The following is a 24258-nucleotide window of genomic DNA, read 5'->3' as shown; positions in this document are numbered from 1 at the left end:
AATATTTACAAACATAAGAAAAATATTACAACAATTTTAAACTAATTACACCTACTCTAAGCCCCCTAATAAAATAACAAAGCCCCCCAAAATAAATAATTCCCTACCCTATTCTAAATTTAAAAAGTTACAAGCTCTTTTACCTTACCAGCCCTGAACAGGGCCCTTTGCGGGGCATGCCCCAAGAAGTTCAGCTCTTTTGCCTGTAAAAGAAAACATACAATACCCCCCCCCCAACATTACAACCCACCACCCACATACCCCTAATCTAACCCAAACCCCCCTTAAATAAACCTAACACTAAGCCCCTGAAGATCTTCCTACCTTGTCTTCACCATACCAGGTTCACCGATCCGTCCTGGCTCCGATATCTTCATCCAACCCAAGCGGGGGCTAGACATCCACTGAAGAAGTCCAGAAGAGGGTCCAAAGTCTTCCTCCTATCCGGCAAGAAGAGGACATCCGGACCGGCAAACATCTTCTCCAAGCGGCATCTTCGATCTTCTTCCATCCGGTGCGGAGCGGGTCCATCTTGAAGCAGGCGACGCGGATCCATCCTCTTCTTCCGATGTCTCCCGACGAATGACGGTTCCTTTAAGGGACGTCATCCAAGATGGCGTCCCTCGAATTCCGATTGGCTGATAGGATTCTATCAGCCAATCGGAATTAAGGTAGGAATTTTCTGATTGGCTGATGGAATCAGCCAATCAGAATCAAGTTCAATCCGATTGGCTGATCCAATCAGCCAATCAGATTGAGCTCGCATTCTATTGGCTGTTCCGATCAGCCAATAGAATGCGAGCTCAATCTGATTGGCTGATTGGATCGGCCAATCGGATTGAACTAGATTCTGATTGGCTGATTCCATCAGCCAATCAGAAAATTCCTACCTTAATTCCGATTGGCTGATAGAATCCTATCAGCCAATCGGAATTCGAGGGACGCCATCTTGGATGACGTCCCTTAAAGGAACCGTCATTAGTCGGGAGACATCGGAAGAAGAGGATGGATCCGCGTCGCCTGCTTCAAGATGGACCCGCTCCGCACCGGATGGAAGAAGATAGAAGATGCGGCTTGGAGAAGATGTTTGCCGGTCCGGATGTCCTCTTCTTGCCGGATAGGATGAAGACTTTGGAGCCTCTTCTGGACCTCTTCAGCACCGGATTATGGATCGCCAACCCCCGCTTGGGTTGGATGAAGATCTTGGAGCCAGGACGGATCGGTGATACCTGGATGGTGAAGACAAGGTAGGAAGATCTTCAGGGGATTAGTGTTAGGTTTATTTAAGGGGGGTTTGGGTTAGATTAGGGGTATGTGGGTGGTGGGTTGTAATGTTGGGGGGGGGGGGTATTGTATGTTTTTTTTTACAGGCAAAAGAGCTGAAATTCTTGGGGCATGCCCCGCAAAGGGCCCTGTTCAGGGCTGGTAAGGTAAAAGAGCTTGTAACTTTTTTAATTTAGAATAGGGTAGGGAATTTATTATTTTGGGGGGCTTTGTTATTTTATTAGGGGGCTTAGAGTAGGTGTAATTAGTTTAAAATTGTTGTAATATTTTTCTTATGTTTGTAAATATTTTTTATTTTCTGTAACTTAGTTCTTTTTTATTTTTTGTACTTTAGCTAGTTTATTTAATTGTATTTATTTGTAGCAATTGTGTTTATTTAATTTATTGATAGTGTAGTGTTAGGTTAATTGTAGGTAATTGTAGGTAGTTTATTTAATTATTTTATTGATAGGGTAGTGTTAGGTTTAATTATATCTTAGGTTAGGATTTATTTTACAGGTAATTTTGTAATTATTTTAACTAGGTAACTATTAAATAGTTCTTAACTATTTAATAGCTATTGTACCTAGTTAAAATAAATACCAAGTTGCCTGTAAAATAAATATTAATCCTAAAATAGCTATAATATAATTATAATTTATATTGTAGCTATATTAGGATTTATTTTACAGGTAAGTATTTAGCTTTAAATAGGAATAATTTATTTAATAAGAGTTAATTCATTTCGTTAGATTTAAATTATATTTAAGTTAGGGGGGTGTTAGTGTTAGGGTTAGACTTAGCTTTAGGGGTTAATACATTTATTAGAATAGCGGTGAGCTCCGGTCGGCAGATTAGGGGTTAATAATTGAAGTTAGGTGTTGGCGATGTTAGGGAGGGCAGATTAGGGGTTAATACTATTTATTATAGGGTTAGTGAGGCGGATTAGGGGTTAATAACTTTATTATAGTAGCGGTGCGGTCCGCTCGGCAGATTAGGGGTTAATAAGTGTAGGCAGGTGTCGGCGACGTTGAGGGGGGCAGATTAGGGGATAATAAATATAATATAGGGGTCGGCGGTGTTAGGGGTAGCAGATTAGGGGTACATAGGGATAACGTAGGTGGCGGCGCTTTGCGGTCGGAAGATTAGGGGTTAATTATTTTAAGTAGCTGGCAGCGATGTTGTGGGGGGCAGATTAGGGGTTAATAAATGTAATATAGGGGTCGGCGGGGTTAGGGGCAGCAGATTAGGGGTACATAAGTATAACGTAGGTGGCGGTCGGAAGATTAGGGGTTAAAATTTTTAATCGAGTGGCGGCGATGTGGGGGGACCTCGGTTTAGGGGTACATAGGTAGTTTATGGGTGTTAGTGTACTTTAGGGTACAGTAGTTAAGAGCTTTATAAACCGGCGTTAGCCAGAAAGCTCTTAACTCCTGCTATTTTCAGGCGGCTGGAATCTTGTCGTTAGAGCTCTAACGCTCACTGCAGAAACGACTCTAAATACCGGCGTTAGAAAGATCCCATTGAAAAGATAGGCTACGCAAATGGCGTAGGGGGATCTGCGGTATGGAAAAGTCGCGGCTGTAAAGTGAGCGTTAGACCCTTTAATCACTGACTCCAAATACCAGCGGGCGGCCAAAACCAGCGTTAGGAGCCTCTAACGCTGGTTTTGACGGCTACCGCCGAACTCCAAATCTAAGCCTAAGTGTGTACAATGTATTGCAGTGTGTTCTTCTTAGCTATTGAGGAACTGACTCAAACAGGAGAGAAGTATATGAAGGTAGGGTTGGCCCCCCAGGCTTGTGAGTTGTGTGTCTTTCTTATTGGGCTATGGGCATATGTGTAAATATATATAATTACTACATTTTTGTGTGTCTGCATTACCCTGAGCCAGAGCAAAAATATATATTTTTTTTTTTTTTTTTTTTTTAAATATGTATCTCATGTTTGTTTTGTCGCAGGCTCGCCTGAAATTCCCTATTGATTATCCATATTCTCCACCTGCTTTTCGGTTCCTGACAAAAATGTGGCATCCTAACATCTATGAGGTGAGCAGTCAGTTGGAGTTTCTTCCAATTTTGAGACATTTAATTCACGTTGCTATTTCTGTTTCACGTTGCGGTTTATCCCATGCTATGACATTTGTTTCTCATGTATGCACTTAGGAAGCTATGTTTAAAACACAAAAATCAAAAGCCAACAAAATTATTTTAATCTAATAAACTTTTTTTTTTTTTTTTTAACGCTTTGCTTTTAAAGTGTAGTAGAACCTTATTGCCTAGCATGTGCGTAATGCCATATTGAGTCTAAATTAACCCTAATCATTGTGTATGAATATGGGTAAGCTACCAATATTATTTATATGCTAATATCCTGTCTCTCTTAGAATGGAGAAGTGTGTATTTCTATCCTGCATCCACCAGTCGATGACCCACAGAGTGGAGAACTACCTTCTGAAAGATGGAACCCAACGCAGAACGTGCGGTGAGTCTGCTAATTTTAACCACTTCACTGAAAATGACTTTAGGCACTTCACCATCAGTAGCAAATCCTAGATACATTCTATAGAAAAGTGTATACACTCTGTTCTCAGCACCTGCTGAGTCAAATGCTGAGATTGATGGGCACACCGTAGTGTATACCCAAAATCAAAGACAGGGAATTCAGCACGTCTTATTACAGATAAAATCTCACTCAATCTTAATGTATTGGTAAGTCTCTGTAAAGGAAATATTAAACTCTTCTGATGCACAATGTACACAAAATAATATATAACTAACAAAGTTCACTTATGCTAGATGCATATTTGTTAGTAGCAATCCACAAGCTGTGTTAGAGTGCAACAAAGTTTCATATTATTAAACCACGTATGCATCAGAAAAATAGTTCGGTCAGTTCACTCATGTTCAATGCGATACAAAGATAACCTGTGCTTCAGTTTTCAACCCATTCAGATATGGGCAATTTTAGCCAATATTTATTCAGATAATAATTCAACTTCTAAACGTCTGTTTTAAAATGGAATCACCACAATTAGCTAGCACATATCCATTATAGGAAGTCAGTCAAGTACGATTTATTTTTTTATTTTCTCTTGTTAAGTGTATCCAGTCCACGGATCATCCATTACTTATGGGATATTCTCCTTCCCAACAGGAAGTTGCAAGAGGATCACCCACAGCAGAGCTGCTATATAGCTCCTCCCCTAACTGCCATATCCAGTCATTCTCTTGCAACCCTCAACAAAGATGGAGGTCGTAAGAGGAGAGTGGTGTTTTATACTTAGTTTATTTCTTCAATCAAAAGTTTGTTATTTTTAAATGGTACCGGAGTGTGCTGTTTATCTCAGGCAGTATTTAGAAGAAGAATCTGCCTGCATTTTCTATGATCTTAGCAGAAGTAACTAAGATCCATGGCTGTTCTCACATATTCTGAGGAGTGAGGTAACTTCAGAGAGGGAATGGCGTGCAGGTTTTCCTGCAATAAGGTATGTGCAGTTAAGATTTTTCTAGGGATGGAATTTGGTAGAAAATGCTGCTTATACCGTATTAATGTAAGTAAAGCCTTAAATGCAGTGATAGCTACTGGTATCAGGCTTATTAATAGAGAGGCATACTCTTATAAAAATGTAATATAAAACGTTTGCTGGCATGTTAATCGTTTTTATATATGTTTGGTGACAAAACTTATTGGGGCCTAGTTTTTTTCCACATGGCTGGTTTGATTTCTGCCTAGAGACAGTTTCCTGAAGCTTTCCACTGTTGCAATATGAGTGGGAAGGGCCTATTTTAGTGCTTTTCTGTGCAGATAAAAATACTGACAGACATTCAGCTTCCCTCTGCATGATACAGGACATCTCTGAAGGGCTCAAAAGGCTTCAAAGTCGTGTTTGAGGAGGGTAACAATCACAGTAGACTGTGGCAGTTGTTGTGACTGTGTTTGACAAAAACGTTTTTTTTTTTTTTATTATTCTGTTTTTGTTATTAAGGGCTTAATCATCCATTTGCAAGTGGGTGCAATGCTCTGCTGACTTGTTACATACACTGTAAAAATTTTGTTAGTTTAACTGCCTTTTTTCACTGTTATTTCAAATTTTGTCAAAATTTGTTTCTTTTAAAGGCACAGTAACGTTTTTTATATTGCTTGTTAACTTGCTTTAAAGTGTTTTCCAAGCTTGCTAGTCTCATTGCTAGTCTGTACAAACATGTCTGAAACAGAGGATACTTGTTCATTATGTTTAAAAGCCATGGTGGAGCCCCATAGGAGAATGTGTACTAAATGTATTGATTTCACCTTAAACAGTAAAGATCAGTCTTTATCTATAAAAGAATTGTCACCAGAGGGGTCTGTCGAGGGGGAAGTTATGCCGACTAACTCTCCCCACGTGTCGGACCCTTCGCCTCCCGCTCAAGGGACGTACGCTAATATGGCACCAAGTACATCAGGGACGCCCATAGCGATTACTTTGCAGGACATGGCTGCAATCATGAATAATACCCTGTCAGAGGTATTATCCAGATTGCCTGAATTGAGAGGCAAGCGCGATAGCTCTGGGGTTAGACGAGATACAGAGCGCGTAGATGCTGTAAGAGTCATGTCTGATACTGCGTCACAATATGCAGAACCTGAGGACGGAGAGCTTCAGTCTGTGGGTGACGTCTCTGATTCGGGGAGACCTTATTCAGAGATTTCTAATTTTAAATTTAAGCTTGAGAACCTCCGTGTATTGCTTGGGGAGGTATTAGCTGCTCTGAATGACTGTGACACAATTGCAGTGCCAGAGAAATTGTGTAGGCTGGATAAATACTATGCAGTGCCGGTGTGTACTGATGTTTTTCCAATACCTAAAAGGCTTACAGAAATTATTAGTAAGGAGTGGGATAGGCCCGGTGTGCCCTTTTCCCCACCTCCTATATTTAGAAAAATGTTTCCAATAGATGCCACTACACGGGACTTATGGCAGACTGTCCCTAAGGTGGAGGGAGCAGTTTCTACTTTAGCAAAGCGTACCACTATCCCGGTTGAGGACAGTTGTGCTTTTTCAGATCCAATGGATAAAAAATTGGAGGGTTACCTTAAGAAAATGTTTATTCAACAAGGTTTTATTTTACAGCCCCTTGCATGCATTGCGCCTGTCACAGCTGCGGCGGCATTCTGGTTTGAGGCCCTGGAAGAGGCCGTCCATACAGCTCCATTGACTGAAATTATTGACAAGCTTAGAACACTTAAGCTAGCTAACTCATTTGTTTCTGATGCCATTGTTCATTTGACTAAACTAACGGCTACGAATTCCGGATTCGCCATCCAAGCGCGTAGGGCGCTATGGCTTAAATCCTGGTCAGCTGACGTGACTTCGAAGTCTAAATTACTCAACATTCCTTTCAAGGGGCAGACCTTATTCGGGCCTGGTTTGAAAGAAATTATTGCTGACATTACTGGAGGTAAGGGTCATACCCTTCCTCAGGACAGGGCCAAATCAAAGGCCAAACAGTCTAATTTTCGTGCCTTTTGAAATTCTAAGGCAGGTGCAGCATCAACTTCCTCCGCTTCAAGACAAGAGGGAACTTTTGCTCAATCTAAGCAGGCCTGGAAACCTAACCAGTCCTGGAACAAAGGCAAGCAGGCCAGAAAGCCTGCTGCTGCCTCTAAGACAGCATGAAGGAACGGCCCCCTATCCGGCAATGGATCTAATAGGGGGCAGACTTTTTCTCTTCGCCCAGGCATGGGCAAGAGATGTTCAGGATCCCTGGGCGTTGGAGATCATATCTCAGGGATATCTTCTGGACTTCAAAGCTTCCCCTCCACAAGGGAGATTTCATCTTTCAAGGTTATCTGCAAATCAGATAAAGAAAGAGGCATTCCTACGCTGTGTGCAAGACCTCCTAGTAATGGGAGTGATCCATCCAGTTCCGCGGACGGAACAAGGACAGGGTTTTTATTCAAATCTGTGGTTCCCAAAAAAGAGGGATCCTTCAGACCAATTTTGGATCTAAAGATCTTAAACAAATTCCTCAGCGTTCCATCTTTCAAAATGGAAACTATTCGGACCATCCTACCCATGATCCAAGAGGGTCAGTACATGACCACAGTGGACTTAAAGGATGCCTACCTTCACTTACCGATTCACAAAGATCATCATCGGTTCCTAAGGTTTGCCTTTCTAGACAGGCATTACCAATTTGTAGCTCTTCCCTTCGGGTTGGCTACAGCCCCAAGAATCTTTACGAAGGTTCTGGGCTCACTTCTGGCAGTTCTAAGACCGCGAGGCATAGCGGTGGCTCCGTATCTAGACGACATCCTGATACAGGCGTCAAGCTTTCAAATTGCCAAGTCTCATACAGAGATATATTTCTGGCATTTCTGAGATCGCACGGGTGGAAAGTGAACGAGGAAAAGAGTTCTCTATCCCCACTCACAAGAGTCTCCTTCTTAGGGACTCTTATAGATTCTGTAGAGATGAAAATTTACCTGACGGAGTCCAGGTTATCAAAGCTTCTAAATGCTTGCCGTATTCTTCATTCCATTCCGCGCCCTTCGGTGGCTCAGTGTATGGAAGTGATCGGCTTAATGGTAGCGGCAATGGACATAGTGCCATTTGCGCGCCTACATCTCAGACCGCTGCAATTATGCATGCTAAGTCAGTGGAATGGGGATTACACAGATTTGTCCCCTCTGCTAAATCTGGATCAAGAGACCAGAGATTCTCTTCCCTGGTGGTTATCTCAGGTCCACCTGTCCAAAGGTATGACCTTTCGCAGACCAGATTGGACGATTGTAACAACAGATGCCAGCCTTCTAGGTTGGGGTGCAGTCTGGAACTCCCTGAAGGCACAGGGATCGTGGACTCAGGAGGAGAAACTCCTTCCGATAAATATTCTGGAGTTAAGAGCAATATTCAATGCTCTTCTGGCTTGGCCTCAGTTAGCAACACTGAGGTTCATCAGATTTCAGTCAGTCAATATCAAGACTGTGGCTTACATCAACCATCAAGAGGGAACCAGGAGTTCCCTAGCGATGTTAGAAGTCTCAAAAATAATTCGCTGGGCAGAGACTCACTCTTGCCACCTGTCAGCAATCCATATCCCAGGCGTGGAGAACTGGGAGGCGGATTTTCTAAGTCGTCTGACTTTTCACCCGGGGGAGTGGGAACTCCATCCAGAGGTGTTTGCTCAGTTGATTCATCGTTGGGGCAAACCAGAGTTGGATCTCATGGCGTCTCGCCAGAACGCCAAGCTTCCTTTTTACGGATCCAGGTCCAGGGACCCAGAAGCGACGCTGATAGATGCTCTAGCAGCGCCTTGGTTCTTCAACCTGGCTTATGTGTTTCCACCGTTTCCTCTGCTCCCTCGATTGATTGCCAAAATCAAACAGGAGAGAGCATCGGTGATTCTAATAGCGCCTGCGTGGCCATGCAGGACCTGGTATGCAGACCTAGTGGACATGTCATCCTTTCCACCATGGACTCTGCCTCTAAGACAGGACCTTCTAATACAAGGTCCTTTCAATCATCCAAATATAATTTCTCTGAGACTGACTGCATGGAGATTGAATGCTTGATTCTATCAAAGCGTGGCTTCTCCGAGTCAGTCATTGATACCTTAATACAGGCACGAAAGCCTGTTACCAGGATAATCTATCACAAGATATGGCGTACATATCTTTACTGGTGTGAATCCAAGAATTACTCATGGAGTAAGGTTAGGATTCCTAGGATATTGTCCTTTCTCCAAGAGGGTTTGGACAAAGGATTATCAGCTAGTTCCTTTAAAGGGACAGATTTCTGCTCTATCTATTCTTTTGCACAAGCGTCTGGCAGAAGTTCCAGACGTCCAGGCATTTTGTCAGGCTTTGGTTAGAATTAAGCCTGTATTTAAACCTGTTGCTCCCCCATGGAGCTTAAACTTGGTTCTTCAAGGAGTTCCGTTTGAACCCCTTCATTCCATTGATATTAAGCTTTTATCTTGGAAAGTTCTGTTTTTGATGGCTATTTCCTCGGCTCGGAGAGTCTCTGAGCTATCTGCCTTACAATGTGATTCTCCTTATCTGATTTTTCATGCAGATAAGGTAGTTCTGCGTACCAATCCTGGGTTTTTACCTAAGGTGGTTTCTAACAAGAATATCAATCAAGAGATTGTTGTTCCATCATTGTGTCCTAATCCTTCTTCAAAGAAGGAACGTCTTTTACATAATCTGGACGTAGTCCGTGCCTTGAAGTTTTACTTACAAGCTACTAAAGATTTTCGTCAAACATCTTCCCAGTTTGTCGTTTATTCTGGACAGAGGAGAGGTCAAAAAGCTTCGGCAACCTCTCTTTCCTTTTGGCTTCGGAGTATTATACACCTAGCCTATGAGACTGCTGGACAGCAGCCCCCTTAAAGAATTACAGCTCATTCTACTAGAGCTGTGGCTTCCACCTGGGCCTTTAAAAATTAGGCCTCTGTTGAACAGATTTGCAAGGCCGCGACTTGGTCTTCGCTTCACACTTTTTCAAAATTTTACAAATTTGATACTTTTGCTTCTTTGGAGGCTGTTTTTGGGAGAAAGGTTCTTCAGGCAGTGGTTCCTTCCGCTTAATCCCTGCCTTGTCCCTCCCTTCATCCGTGTACTTTAGCTTTGGTATTGGTATCCCATAAGTAATGGATGATCCGTGGACTGGATACACTTAACAAGAGAAAACATAATTTATGCTTACCTGATAAATTTATTTCTCTTGTAGTGTATCCAGTTCACGGCCCGCCCTGTCATTTTAAGGCAGGTCTAAAATTTAATTAAACTACAGTCACCACTGCACCCTATGGTTTCTCCTTTCTCTGTTTGTTTCGGTCGAATGACTGGATATGGCAGTTAGGGGAGGAGCTATATAGCAGCTCTGCTGTGGGTGATCCTCTTGCAACTTCCTGTTGGGAAGGAGAATATCCCATAAGTAATGGATGATCCGTGGACTGGATACACTACAAGAGAAATAAATTTATCAGGTAAGCATAAATTATGTTTTTTTTAATGCAAAAGCAGGACTCGCCCCAAACAATGTCTTCCACTCAATCAATATGTTTCCTGAGTCTGACCCACATTGTTCCACCTGGTTCTTGGAATTCCAAAGGTCTTGCCTTTATAGCAAAGTAACGTCTTGATACTGGAAACTTCCCAATAATGACACACTGGCACTATGTCAATACGGCCACAGCCTACACGCATTTCACCCCCATTCAAGGCTTCATCCGGGCTACAGGGTCATAGATACTTATTTTATTCTGATATTTTTCTTTGTTGGTTATATATTTTGTGAACATGAAGCCTTGGGGGGGGTGAAATGCACGTAGGCTGTGGCCGTATTGATATAGTGCCAGTGTGTCATTGGGAAGTTTCCAGTAACAAGATGTTACACTTTTGCTATACAAGCAAGACCTTTGGAATTCCAAGAACCAGGTGGAACGATGTGGGCCAGACTCGGGGAAACACATTGATTGAGTGGAAGACATTGTTTGGGGCGAGTCCTGCTTTTTGCTTTTGCATCACAAAGATCATACTTGACTGACTTCCTATAATGGATATGTTAGCGCTGCGGAATCTGTTGGCGCTCTACAAATAACCGATAATATGTGCTAACTAATTGTGGTGATTCCATTTTAAAACACTTTTAGAAGTTGAATTAATATCAGCTAAAATTGGCCATATCTGAATGGGTTGAAAACTGAAGCATAGGTTATCTTTATATCGCATTGAACATGAGTGAACTGACAGATCTGATGCATACGTGGTTTAACAATATGAAACTTTGTTGCACTCTAACACAGCTTGTGGATTGCTACTAACAAATATGCATCTAGCATAAGTGAACTTTGTTAGTTATATATTCTTTTGTGTACATTGTGCATCAGAAGAGTTTAATATTTCCTTCAGAGACTTAGCATTCCATTACATTAAAGTGAATGTAAAGTTTCACCAAGTAGTGCCAGGTTTTTAAAAATACTATTTAAAACAAGGGCACTTTCATTGATGAAACTTTACATTGCACCATATTTGTAGAAATACTTACCTCTTTGTCTTGAAAGCCGCTCCAGTGCTTCGCCAGCCCATCACAAGCCTCTTCCTATGTCAGCAATGACGATTCCGGCATCCTCCCATCACGGCTCCCCCCCCCCCCCCCGGGTGAAGCATTGCCTAAAGCAAAGCCGTGATTGGAGGAAAGCCGGAATCGTCATTTCTGACGTAGGAAGAGGCTTGCGACGGGCGGGGGAAGCGACTTCATCAGCGTTCCGGCTTTCAAGACGAAGACAGTAAGTATTTCTACAAATATGGTGCAATGTAAAGTTTCATCAATGAAAGTGCCTCTGTTTTTAATTGTATTTTAAAAAAAACAGGCACTACTTGATGAAACTTTACATTCACTTTAAGATTGAGATTTTTTTCTGTAATAATAAATATGGTTGTTTAAAAGACGTGCTGAATTCCATTATATTTGATTTTTGGTATACACTACTGTGTGCACATCAATCTCTGCATCTGTCTGAGGTTTATTCTTCAAATAATATTTTGTTTATGGGTCTGCACCAAAATTACTGCTTATCTTTATCAATTGTTGATTGAACTTATGCTAGCATTCGTTGCCTCTTATATGAATTTTTTTTTTTTTTACCCTTGCAAATTCCTGTGAAGCAACTGAACACGTTTATACTCCGACTAAGGGCAGCAATGCATTGCAGCCAGTGAGTTTATAAGGAGTTGCAAATGCATGTGCCGCTGTTGACTGGCAGTATACTGCTCTGGAGCTGCAATGCCGTTAAGTTCCAAGTGCTGCTACTTTACTGCCCAATATTATACTCCATGTTAAAACAAGGCTGGTACTCTGCACTAACTGATACATTTAACAAAGTCCTTTCATATTCATTCTCTGCATTCTCTTCTATAACATATGAAATATTTCTGTACACTTGTCATCCTCTCTGTAGAAAAGCTATGTAAACAGGAGACAAAGGCACTTATTAATCTCCCATCGTGTGATAGGAGATTTTTGTTTTGGAATTAGCCATAATTACTATTTCAATAGCTATTAGCCTGTTTAGACATGGGGAACATTAGCAGGTCTGCTTTACCTACAGACTCAGCCCATTTTTATGGACATGTCCTTGATGAGAACAGTAGGTGATGGTTTTAATGAGTTATTTTTAAACACTAAAACATGAAGGGACATTTTCCCCATACATTTTAAAGGACTTCTACCTACTGCAGAGTATTAAAACATATTAAGTTACATTTTATAGTACAATGTCCCTTTTTAAATACACTATCTAATCAGTATAAAAAAGATTGATTGCATTTCCGTCCATTTAATGTATCCTTTTTTTTTTTTTTTTTTTTTTTTTCTTTTTTTTAAGACAAAGCTAAATTCTCCAGTCATTTTACAGCTGAATATCCTGCATCAGCTTCATTACCACACCAATATATAGAAGCCTTTGTAAATTATATTTTCTTTTAAAAAATGGGTGTGCGAGCCGTGCTTAAAAAATACTTATATAATGCCACCAGATTAAGGGCTACCTCAAAATACCGTAATTGAAAACGGCTGAAAAAAATTGAGACCTACTCAGTCCTAAAAAGGCCTGAGACAATCTCTGAGGCGCTAAAAAAGCCTAATATATGTGTGCATGGCTGAATTTGGATATAAACTAACAATTTAATCAAGAGTGCATACATAGACAGACATATAAAAAATTTAACTAATGCAATCCGGATAAATATCATTCAAACAAGTGAACAATTACTCAAGCTAAATTATATTTTATTGCCATGATTGCTATACACATAAATTTGTCTCACCTATGTAATATATCATTGCAGAAATACATTTGATTTACTTTACCAGATGTTACTGTTGCAACTTGCTTCATATTTTTTTTTCCTCCATACATGTGTGTTCATTGTGTTACTTTTTAAAAGGAACATTAAACTCAAAATTTAATTCCCAATAAATAAAATGTTTAATCATACATAGAGGTAAAAAACACCCTGAGATGCACTTTATTTTGACTGCCTTTCCTGGATTTTAAATCTTAACATTGTAGTTTTCCACTGCCCTCGAGAGGGTCTGGAGTATATTCTGTAAAATTCTCTAACCTGGCCCTCCTACATGCTGCCCAGTGATTGTTTGATAAATGCAGGAGCTCATTTATATTTGCTCTCCGTGATTGGCCACAACAAAGGGGATAAGATTAACACTAAGGGCTAGATTACAAGTGGAGTGCTAATTTATTTACGGGCGCTGGATAAATAACCCGCCATTACAAGTGGACTTCTGGTTAATTTTTTAAATGTCCCCCAATTACCCCCAAAATTTACAATTTTTTTTATTTTTTTGTGTGTAAACTGCAATAAGCAGTTTTTGGGGGCTAAAGTGGCAGGTGTGTGATGTTAGAAAAAAAAACCCCACTGACAGTGCCTTTACATTGCGTTCTATGTGGACTGTATGTTCCCAGTAAATGTATATGCTTATATACATACATATTTATGTGTTAATATATGTATATACTGTTTTTTAACTTCCTACATATTGATTCCAAATTTTCACTACATTTTGTCTTATTAAAACTCTGAGATTTAATTATCTTCCCTTCCTACAGCTTACGTAGCGTTTCTGCCATTTCACCTACGTACTGCAATTTACATTATTTACATTATTAAATAAACACAACCTTGTTAATAAGCATAATGCTTCAGAATTTATTATGAGTTAATTCTGAGATATGTTGCTCTCCTTAGTAAAGCATATTTGCTGTATCTTAACTTCACACAATTCTCACAATTTTCCATTAAAGGATTACTTTCTGTTATAATTTTCAAGCTAAACAACTAACATATTAAAGTTAATAAACATTAATTAAAACCTACTGACCTATATTTTCTCCAAAACAAAGTTTCAGAACGTTCTAAAAGTTATATCTTTTATTCGCCGATGATGTCACGTTATCCTGCTCACTATTTTCAGCACTGAGTGTTCAATATACTTAAACCAATAACTTTGTGTTTAAAGCACCATTTTGAAACCTAGGTATTGTAAGCGGATTGGTACAGAGCAAAGGATACCCACATAGTGGGTTTGGAAAACAATTAAATTTGCAGACAAGATTTCTGATATACGGTAGAGATATGTTAATGAAATGCTATTGATAAAAAGCGTATTGGGGTAGTTAGTTAGTAACAGGCATAGAAAATATTTACTTACAGTGGCCCTTTAAGATTGAAGATTTTTGTGGAATTGCAACATGCTGTATAAGCTACAGTGGGGCTTGACAAACCCATGAGCAAGGGTGCCACTGGTTCCTAAAATTTTACCCCGGCTCCTAACTTTTTGGGTTATACACCAAATATTTATATACAAATACCCCTGTCTTGCTCCTAACTTTTTTTCAAACAATTTGTCGACCCCAGCTACAGTATATTTCTAATCTCAATTATCACAATTGTAAACTTTACCCTGTTACTTCCCATTTTACACAAGCCATATGTGCAGGTAGCTGTTTTTCAGCATAAATCATGTTCAGAACAGAACATTAACCTTTTATAACGAAGAAATTGTAAAGCAGTAGATCAAGATAAAAGTTGAACAGCTAATTAATATCTGAAAAACAGTGACACAGATCTGTTAGCTATAAAGACTGATAATACCACAATACTAATGGTTTTAACTAGATTCTCAATATATGCACCTTTTTGTAGGCCTTAAAGAATGAAAAGTTCTCAAAAATGTTGGAATGTGTTTACAGGTTTGCAATTTACGAAGAACAGCATTACAGAAACTATGATGATCTTAAATTGCTTAATTAGAATTTGGCATTTAAATATTGCTCAGGACATAAGAACATAAGCTGAATCTTTCACCCAAGCAGTATTTTAGAATATACCTTTTTAGAATATTTTCCTGTGTGACAGAATTCTAATTTTCTTTCTCCCCCTCCCTAGCAGAACAATCCTACTTAGTGTCATATCTCTGCTGAATGAACCAAACACCTTCTCACCAGCTAATGTGGATGCATCAGTTATGTACCGAAAATGGAAGGATAGCAAGGGACGAGACCGGGAGTACACAGACATTATCAGGTGAGTTGTGTGTAGCACCTTTTGCATTCATTGCATCAGAGAGGATGTTAAATCCCCAGTTCTCTATTACCTATAGAGACAGTAGAGCATTGCATTAGTCATAATAGATATGTAGGAATGTGCCAACTTCATATGGGACATAGTAGCGGAAGACTTAAAGTGAAGGTCAATTTTATGCCAATGGACTACTGCAATTTACTCAATAACATATTTGCATTCTAGTCACTAACTTTATTTTTCTCAACCATTTTTACTTTTTATAAAAACTTAAATATTATTATACTCTCCGTTTCCTTTGCAACTCTTCCCCTCCACCACTTCCTTATTCAGCACTAGTGACGTAGTGAGCAGTCCCACACGCTCTCTACATTAGTCAAAACCGCGTGCACAAGATTTCCAATAAACTGTGCATGCGTATGTTCACAGGAATCGCGCATGTGTAAAACATTTTTGTTCCATAAGTGAAACATAGTATTCAATGAATGCATACATACATTCATTGAGTCCTATGCGATTATGTGCATCGTTAGCCTTTTGGAAAGACTCTAAGCGCTTGATATTCCCTGCTGTAATCCTAATTTCTCTTGTTAAGTGTATCCAGTCCACGGATCATCCATTACTTGTGGGATATTCTCCTTCCCAACAGGAAGTTGCAAGAGGATCACCCACAGCAGAGCTGCTATATAGCTCCTCCCCTCACTGCCATATCCAGTCATTCTCTTGCAACTCTCAACAAAGATGGAGGTAGTAAGAGGAGAGTGGTGTATTATAGTTAGTTTTTATCTTCAATCAAAAGTTTGTTATTTTTAAATGGTACCGGAGTGTACTATTTTATCTCAGGCAGCATTTAGAAGAAGAATCTGCCTGCGTTTTCTATGATCTTAGCAGAAGTAACTAAGATCCACTGCCGTTCTCACATATTCTGAGGAGTGAGGTAACTTCAGAGGGGGAATGGCGTGCAGGTTATCCTGCAATAAGGTATGTGCAGTTAACATTTTTCTAGGGATGGAATTTGCTAGAAAATGCTGCTGATACCGGATTAATGTAAGTTAAGCCTAAATACAGTGATTTAATAGCGACTGGTATCAGGCTTATTAACAGAGATACATACTCTTATAAAAGTGCAATATAAAATGTTTGCTGGCATGTTTAATCGTTTTTATATATGCTTGGTGATAAAACTTATTGGGGCCTAGTTTTTTTCCACATGGCTGGCTTGATTTTTGCCTAGAAACAGTTTCCTGAGGCTTTCCACTGTTGTAATATGAGTGGGAGGGGCCTATTTTAGCGCTTTTCTGCGCAGCTAAAATTACAGACAGAGACATCAGCTTCCCTCTGCATGATACAGGACATCTCTGAAGGGCTCAAAAGGCTTCAAAAGTCGTGTTTGAGGAGGGTAACAACCACAGTAGAGCTGTGGCAGTTGTTGTGACTAGTTTTAAAAACGTTTTTTTCATTGTTATTCCGTTTTTGGTATTAAGGGGTTAATCATCCATTTGCAAGTGGGTGCAATGCTCTGCTAACTTGTTACATACACTGTAAAAAATTTCGTTAATGTAACTGCCTTTTTTCACTGTTATTTCAAATTTTGACAATTTGTTTTTCTTAAAGGCGCAGTAACGGTTTTTATATTGCTTGTTAACTTGGTTTAAAGTGTTTTCCAAGCTTGCTAGTCTCATTGCTAGTCTGTATAAACATGTCTGACACAGAGGAAACTACTTGTTCATTATGTTTAAAAGCCATGGTGGAGCCCCATAGGAGAATGTGTACCAAATGTATTGATTTCACCTTAAACAGTAAAGATCAGTCTTTATCTATAAAAGAATTGTCACCAGGGGGTTCTGTCGAGGGGGAAGTTATGCCGACTAACTCTCCCCACGTGTCGGACCCTTCGCCTCCCGCTCAAGGGACGCACGCTAATATGGCGCCAAGTACATCAGGGACGCCCATAGCGATTACTTTGCAGGACATGGCTGTGATCATGGATAATACCCTGTCAGCGGTATTAGCCAGATTGCCTGAATTGAGAGGCAAGCGCGATAGCTCTGGGGTTAGACGAGATACAGAGCGCGTAGATGCTGTAAGAGCCATGTCTGATACTGCGTCACAATATGCAGAACCTGAGGACGGAGAGCTTCAGTCTGTGGGTGACATCTCTGACTCGGGGAAACCTGATTCAGAGATTTCTAATTTTAAATTTAAGCTTGAGAACCTCCGTGTATTGCTTGGGGAGGTGTTAGCTGCTCTGAATGACTGTGACACAATTGCAGTGCCAGAGAAATTGTGTAGACTGGATAAATACTATGCAGTGCCGGTGTGTACTGATGTTTTTCCAATACCTAAAAGGTTTACAGAAATTATTAATAAGGAGTGGGATAGACCCAGTGTGCCGTTTTCCCCCCCCACCTATATTTAGAAAAATGTTTCCAATAGACGCCACTACACGGGACTTATGGCAGACGGTCCCTAAGGTGGAGGGAGCAGTTTCTATTTTAGCAAAGCGTACCACTATCCCGGTTGAGGACAGTTGTGCTTTTTCAGATCCAATGGATAAAAAATTGGAGGGTTACCTTAAGAAAATGTTTATTCAACAAGGTTTTATTTTACAGCCCCTTGCATGCATTGCGCCTGTCACTGCTGCAGCGGCATTCTGGTTTGAGGCCCTGGAAGAGGCCATCCATACAGCTCCATTGACTGAAATCATTGACAAGCTTAGAACACTTAAGCTAGCTAACTCATTTGTTTCTGATGCCATTGTTCATTTTACTAAACTAACGGCTAAGAATTCCGGATTCGCCATCCAGGCGCGTCGGGCGCTATGGCTTAAATCCTGGTCAGCAGACGTGACTTCAAAGTCTAAACTACTCAACATTCCTTTCAAGGGGCAGACCTTATTCGGGCCTGGTTTGAAAGAAATTATTGCTGACATTACTGGAGGTAAGGGTCATACCCTTCCTCAGGACAGGGCCAAATCAAGGGCCAAACAGTCTAATTTTCGTGCCTTTCGAAATTTCAAGGCAGGTGCAGCATCAACTTCCTCTGCTTCAAAACAAGAGGGAACTTTTGCTCAATCCAAGCAGGCCTGGAAACCTAACCAGTCCTGGAACAAGGGCAAGCAGGCCAGAAAGCCTGCTGCTGCCTCCAAGACAGCATGAAGGACCGGCCCCCTCTCCGGCAACGGATGTAGTAGGGGTCAGACTTTCGCTCTTCGCCCAGGCGTGGGCAAGAGATGTTCAGGATCCCTGGGCGTTGGAGATCATATCTCAGGGATATCTTCTGGACTTCAAAGCTTCTCCTCCACAAGGGAGATTTCACCTTTCAAGATTATCTGCAAACCAGATAAAGAAAGAGGCATTCCTACGCTGCGTGCAAGACCTTCTAGTAATGGGAGTGATCCATCCAGTTCCGCAGACGGAACAAGGACAGGGTTTTTATTCAAATCTGTTTGTGGTTCCCAAAAAAGAGGGAACCTTCAGACCAATTTTGGATCTAAAGATCTTAAACAAATTCCTCAGAGTTCCATCATTCAAGATGGAAACTATTCGAACCATCTTACCTATGATCCAAGAGGGTCAGTACATGACCACAGTGGACTTAAAGGATGCCTACCTTCACATTCCGATTCACAAGAATCATCATCGGTTCCTGAGGTTTGCCTTTCTAGACAGGCATTACCAATTTGTAGCTCTTCCCTTCGGGTTGGCTATAACCCCGAGAATTTTTACAAAGGTTCTGGGCTCACTTCTGGCGGTTCTAAGACCGCGAGGCATAGTGGTGGCTCCTTATCTAGACGACATCCTGATACGGGCGTCAAGCTTTCAAATTGCCAAGTCTCATACAGAGATAGTTCTGGCATTCCTGAGGTCGCATGGGTGGAAAGTGAACGAAGAAAAGAGTTCTCTATCTCCTCTCACAAGGGTTTCCTTCCTAGGGACTCTTATAGATTCTGTAGAAATTAAAATTTACCTGACGGAGTCCAGGTTATCAAAACTTCTAAATGCTTGCCGTGTTCTTCACACCATTCCGCGCCCTGCGGTGGCTCAGTGCATGGAGGTAATCGGCTTAATGGTGGCGGCGATGGACATAGTGCCATTTGCGCGCCTGCATCTCAGACCGCTGCAATTATGCATGGTCAGTCAGTGGGATGGGGATTACACAGATTTGTCCCCTCTACTAAATCTGGATCAGGAAACCAGAGATTCTCTTCTCTGGTGGTTATCTCGGGTCCACCTGTCCAAAGGTATGACCTTTTGCAGACCAGATTGGACGATTGTAACAACAGATGCCAGCCTTCTAGGTTGGGGTGCAGTCTGGAACTCCCTGAAGGCTCAGGGTTCATGGACTCAGGAGGAGAAACTCCTCCCAATAAATATTCTGGAGTTAAGAGCAATATTCAATGCTCTTCTAGCTTGGCCTCAGTTAGCGACACTGAGGTTCATCAGATTTCAGTCGGACAACATCACGACTGTGGCTTACATCAACCATCAAGGGGGAACCAGGAGTTTCCTAGCGATGTCAGAAGTCTCCAAGATAATTCGCTGGGCAGAGACTCACTCTTGCCACCTATCAGCGATCCATATCCCGGGCGTAGAGAACTGGGAGGCGGATTTTCTAAGTCGTCAGACTTTTCATCCGGGGGAGTGGGAGCTCCATCCGGAGGTGTTTGCTCAATTGGTCCATCCTTGGGGCAAACCAGAACTGGATCTCATGGCGTCTCGCCAGAACGCCAAGCTTCCTTGTTACGGATCCAGGTCCAGGGACCCAGAAGCGACGCTGATAGATGCTCTAGCAGCTCCTTGGTTCTTCAACCTGGCTTATGTGTTTCCACCGTTTCCTTTGCTCCCTCGACTGATTGCCAAAATCAGACAGGAGAGAGCATCAGTGATTCTGATAGCGCCTGCGTGGCCACACAGGACCTGGTATGCAGATCTGGTGGACATGTCATCCTTTCCACCATGGACTCTGCCTCTGAGACAAGACCTTCTAATACAAGGTCCTTTCAATCATCCGAATCTAATTTCTCTGAGACTGACTGCATGGAGATTGATCGCTTGATCCTATCATAGCGTGGCTTCTCAGAGTCAGTCATTGATACCTTAATACAGGCACGAAAGCCTGTCACCAGGAAAATCTACCACAAGATATGGCGTAAATATCTTCATTGGTGTGAATCCAAGAATTACTCATGGAGTAGGGTTAGGATTCATAGGATATTGTCCTTCCTTCAAGAGGGTTTGGACAAAGGATTATCAGCTAGTTCTTTAAAGGGACAGATTTCTGCTCTGTCCATTCTTTTACACAAGCGTCTGGCAGAAGTTCCAGACGTTCAGGCATTTTGTCAGGCTTTAGTTAGAATTAAGCCTGTGTTTAAACCTGTTGCTCCTCCATGGAGCTTAAACTTGGTTCTTAAAGTTCTTCAAGGGGTTTCGTTTGAACCCCTTCATTCTATTGATATCAAACTTTTATCATGGAAAGTTCTGTTTGTGATGGCTATTTCCTCGGCTCGAAGAGTCTCTGAGTTATCTGCCTTACATTGTGATTCTCTTTATCTGATCTTTCATTCGGTTAAAGTAGTTCTGCGTACAAAACCTGGCTTTTTACCCAAGGTGGTTTCTAACAAGAATATCAATCAAGAGATTGTTGTTCCATCATTGTGTCCTAATCCTTCTTCAAAGAAGGAACGTCTTTTGCATAATCTAGACTTAGTCCGTGCCTTGAAGTTTTACTTACAAGCTACTAAAGATTTTCGTCAAACATCTAACCTGTTTGTTGTTTACTCTGGACAGAGGAGAGGTCAAAAGGCCTCGGCAACCTCTCTTTCTTTTTGGCTTTGGAGTATAATCCGTTTAGCCTATGAGACTGATGGACAGCAGCCCCCTGAAAGGATTACAGCTCATTCTACTAGAGCTGTGGCTTCCACCTGGGCCTTTAAAAATGAGGCTTCTGTTGAACAGATTTGCAAGGCTGCGACTTGGTCTTCGCTTCATACCTTTTTCAAAATTTTATAAATTTGATACTTTTGCTTCTTCGGAGGCTGTTTTTGGGAGAAAGGTTCTACAGGCAGTGGTTCCTTCCGTTTAAGTTCCTACCTTGTCCCTCCCATCATCCGTGTACTTTAGCTTTGGTATTGGTATCCCACAAGTAATGGATGATCCGTGGACTGGATACACTTAACATGAGAAAACATAATTTATGCTTACCTGATAAATTTATTTCTCTTGTGGTGTATCCAGTCCACGGCCCGCCCTGTCCTTTTAAGGCAGGTCTAAATTTTAATTAAACTACAGTCACCACTGCACCCTATGGTTTCTCCTTTCTCGGCTTGTTTCGGTCGAATGACTGGATATGGCAGTGAGGGGAGGAGCTATATAGCAGCTCTGCTGTGGGTGATCCTCTTGCAACTTCCTGTTGGGAAGGAGAATATCCCACAAGTAATGGATGATCCGTGGACTGGATACACCACAAGAGAAATAAATTTATCAGGTAAGCATAAATTATGTTTTTATGGTAAGTAAATGAGCGTTAATATTTATTCAGACTAACATTTCCCAATCATATACTACTATAATCTAAACAAGTTACAAAATTAGGCAATTACAATAACTATTTTGTATTGATTCCGATTGTATTCCCTTGAAGTCTATAATTACATAAAACATTGTGATACAGAGACCTAATCATAGTGAAGAATAAACAAACATATAGATAGATTTATATATAAAGATACCTAAACATATACATGTTCATAATGAAAAACATAAAGTAAAGATTAATAATAAAGACAAATATAGCTGCAAGCAGCAATAGAGGTGGCCAAGCACATAGCCTTTGGAATGGCATACAAGCAGCTAAGTCACAATATAAAGCTTTAACGCAAGTTTTTACAGTTCTAACACATGCAAGTGGTAAAAAAAATACATTTTCAAAATGTATGCGTAAACCAATACTGCTGCCACAGCGTGTGACCAATCCCATCAACATGAACAACTGTGACTCTAGGTCACAATATAAGGTTATATAGCAAGTTTCACAGTTCTAACATAAGCGGTTGCAGAGAAAATAATTTTTTGAAATTTTTGTGTAAAACAAAATGGCTGACAGATAATGTGATATACAGCCTTCATATTACGCACAATAGTGCTCACCATAGATGTCAATAAACATGGCAAAAATAAACTATTTTTGTAAAACAGTTTTTTTTTTATTATTAATTTAAAAATATCGTTAAGCGTTTTTGAACAATTCAAAATGGCTGCCAAACCACATGACCTATCAACTTCTCTTGAACAAATCTGAATGTTAGTCATAAGATAACTCTATAAACAAAATTTCAAGTCTGTTCTATAAGCGGTTTTGGAGAAGAAGATTTTTGTAGTTTTTAAAAACAGTGCATACGAAACAAAATGACCGCCAAGCGATGCAATGTATGGCTTTCAAATTGCACATACTAATGCTCACTATAGACCTCTACAATTTTCAGAAGTTTCATGAAAATTTGCAAATGTTTTATTTCACGAAGGCGACTGCGCAGTGCGAATTTTTACTGCAATATTGTCTTTAAGGGTTATGACTGTGTAATCATGTGTCTATTACACTGTATTATTGTTAAATATTGTAAAACTAATATATAAAGTGCAAAATTACGCAATTAAATGGCGATTAAAAAGGTTAATGTCTCACAGCAGCCATGCTCATTATGGAAAAATCACAATTTTAACAAACTTGGTAGAGGACCTTGCAAGGGGCATGTGCGCAAAATTGTGCTTTATTGCACTAAGCGGTTTAAGAGAAGAAGATGTTTAAAGATTTTCGCAAAATGCAAGATGGCGGCTACATCATGTGATCAAGGCACTTCTGTAGAGCAATGGCAAATCTAGGTCATAGCAGCACTAAGCACAACAAGTTTTAAGGTTGCAACATAAGCAGTTCCATAGCTGAAGATTATTAAGCAGTTCTCGAAATTTGTCGCAAAAAACAATATGGCTGCGTAACTTTATGACCTATGAGTTCAATATTGCAGGAGATGTAGCAGAGCAATAGGCTGTATCAGCATACCTGATTTCAAGAGTTTAGCATAAGTAATTTGTGTTTTGTGGGCAATTGACTCAAAAGAGGCAGTATTGAATTACAAATAATTACGATAAACATAAAACCGATATTGCTTCCGCATCATGTGACTGATTCTCTCCTAATCTAAGTCACAATATAAGACTGTACAGCAAATTTCACAGTTCTTACATAAGTGGTTGCAGAGAAAATAGACTTTCAAAATTTTCGTGTAAACCAAGATGGCTGCCCGATCGTAAGATATACAGCCTCCATATTAACGCACAATAGTGCTCACTATAGATGTCAATAAACATGGCAAAAATAAAGCATTTTTGTAAAACGGTTTTTGTTTTATTATTAATTTAAATATATTGTTAAGCAATTTTGAACAATTCAAAATGGCTGCCAAACCACATGACGTATCAACTTCTCTTGAACAAATCTGAATGTTAGTCATAAGATAACTCTAGAAACAAAATTTCAAGTCTGTCCCATAAGCGGTTTAGGAGAAGAAGATTTTTGTAGCTTTTAAAAACAGTGCATATGAAACAAAATGGCCGCCAAGCTATACAATGTAAAGATATTTGCATAACCTAACCAAAGAACAAAATCTAGCCCTCAAATCTCTAAAAAACAACAGGCAGATAGTGATCAAGGAATCTGACAAAGGAGGGAATGTAGTGATAATGAATCGTGACTACTATACCAAAGAGGCTTACAGACAATTAAATGAGGAAGAGGTCTACACAAAACTAACATTTAACCCCACAAAGAAATTTAGGGATAAATTAGAGGATATTTTAACCCTGGGTAAACAAGTAGGAGCTTTTTCAGAGTCATTTTTTGAAACAT

At 40.4% G+C, this 24258-nt stretch overlaps 1 protein-coding gene across 2 annotated transcripts in view; it reads left to right on the top strand.

Moving 5' to 3' along the window:
• The window catches only part of CDC34 (cell division cycle 34, ubiqiutin conjugating enzyme), a 68621-nt gene that overhangs the window by 23855 nt on the left and 20508 nt on the right, over nucleotides 1-24258 (top strand). The window contains exons 2-4 of one of the 2 annotated variants that reach the window (XM_053702846.1): nucleotides 3225-3311; nucleotides 3650-3747; nucleotides 15220-15357. In XM_053702846.1, the coding sequence (XP_053558821.1) occupies nucleotides 3225-3311; nucleotides 3650-3747; nucleotides 15220-15357 (323 nt within the window). The remainder of the gene's footprint in view (nucleotides 1-3224; nucleotides 3312-3649; nucleotides 3748-15219; nucleotides 15358-24258) is intronic. The other variant, XM_053702847.1, reaches the window with a different exon arrangement.

This window comes from Bombina bombina, chromosome 2 (assembly GCF_027579735.1).
Source record: "Bombina bombina isolate aBomBom1 chromosome 2, aBomBom1.pri, whole genome shotgun sequence".
Classification (NCBI taxonomy): Eukaryota; Metazoa; Chordata; class Amphibia; order Anura; family Bombinatoridae; genus Bombina; species Bombina bombina.
Note: the sequence above shows the minus strand (reverse complement) of the source record. Positions and strands in the feature narration are given on the sequence as shown.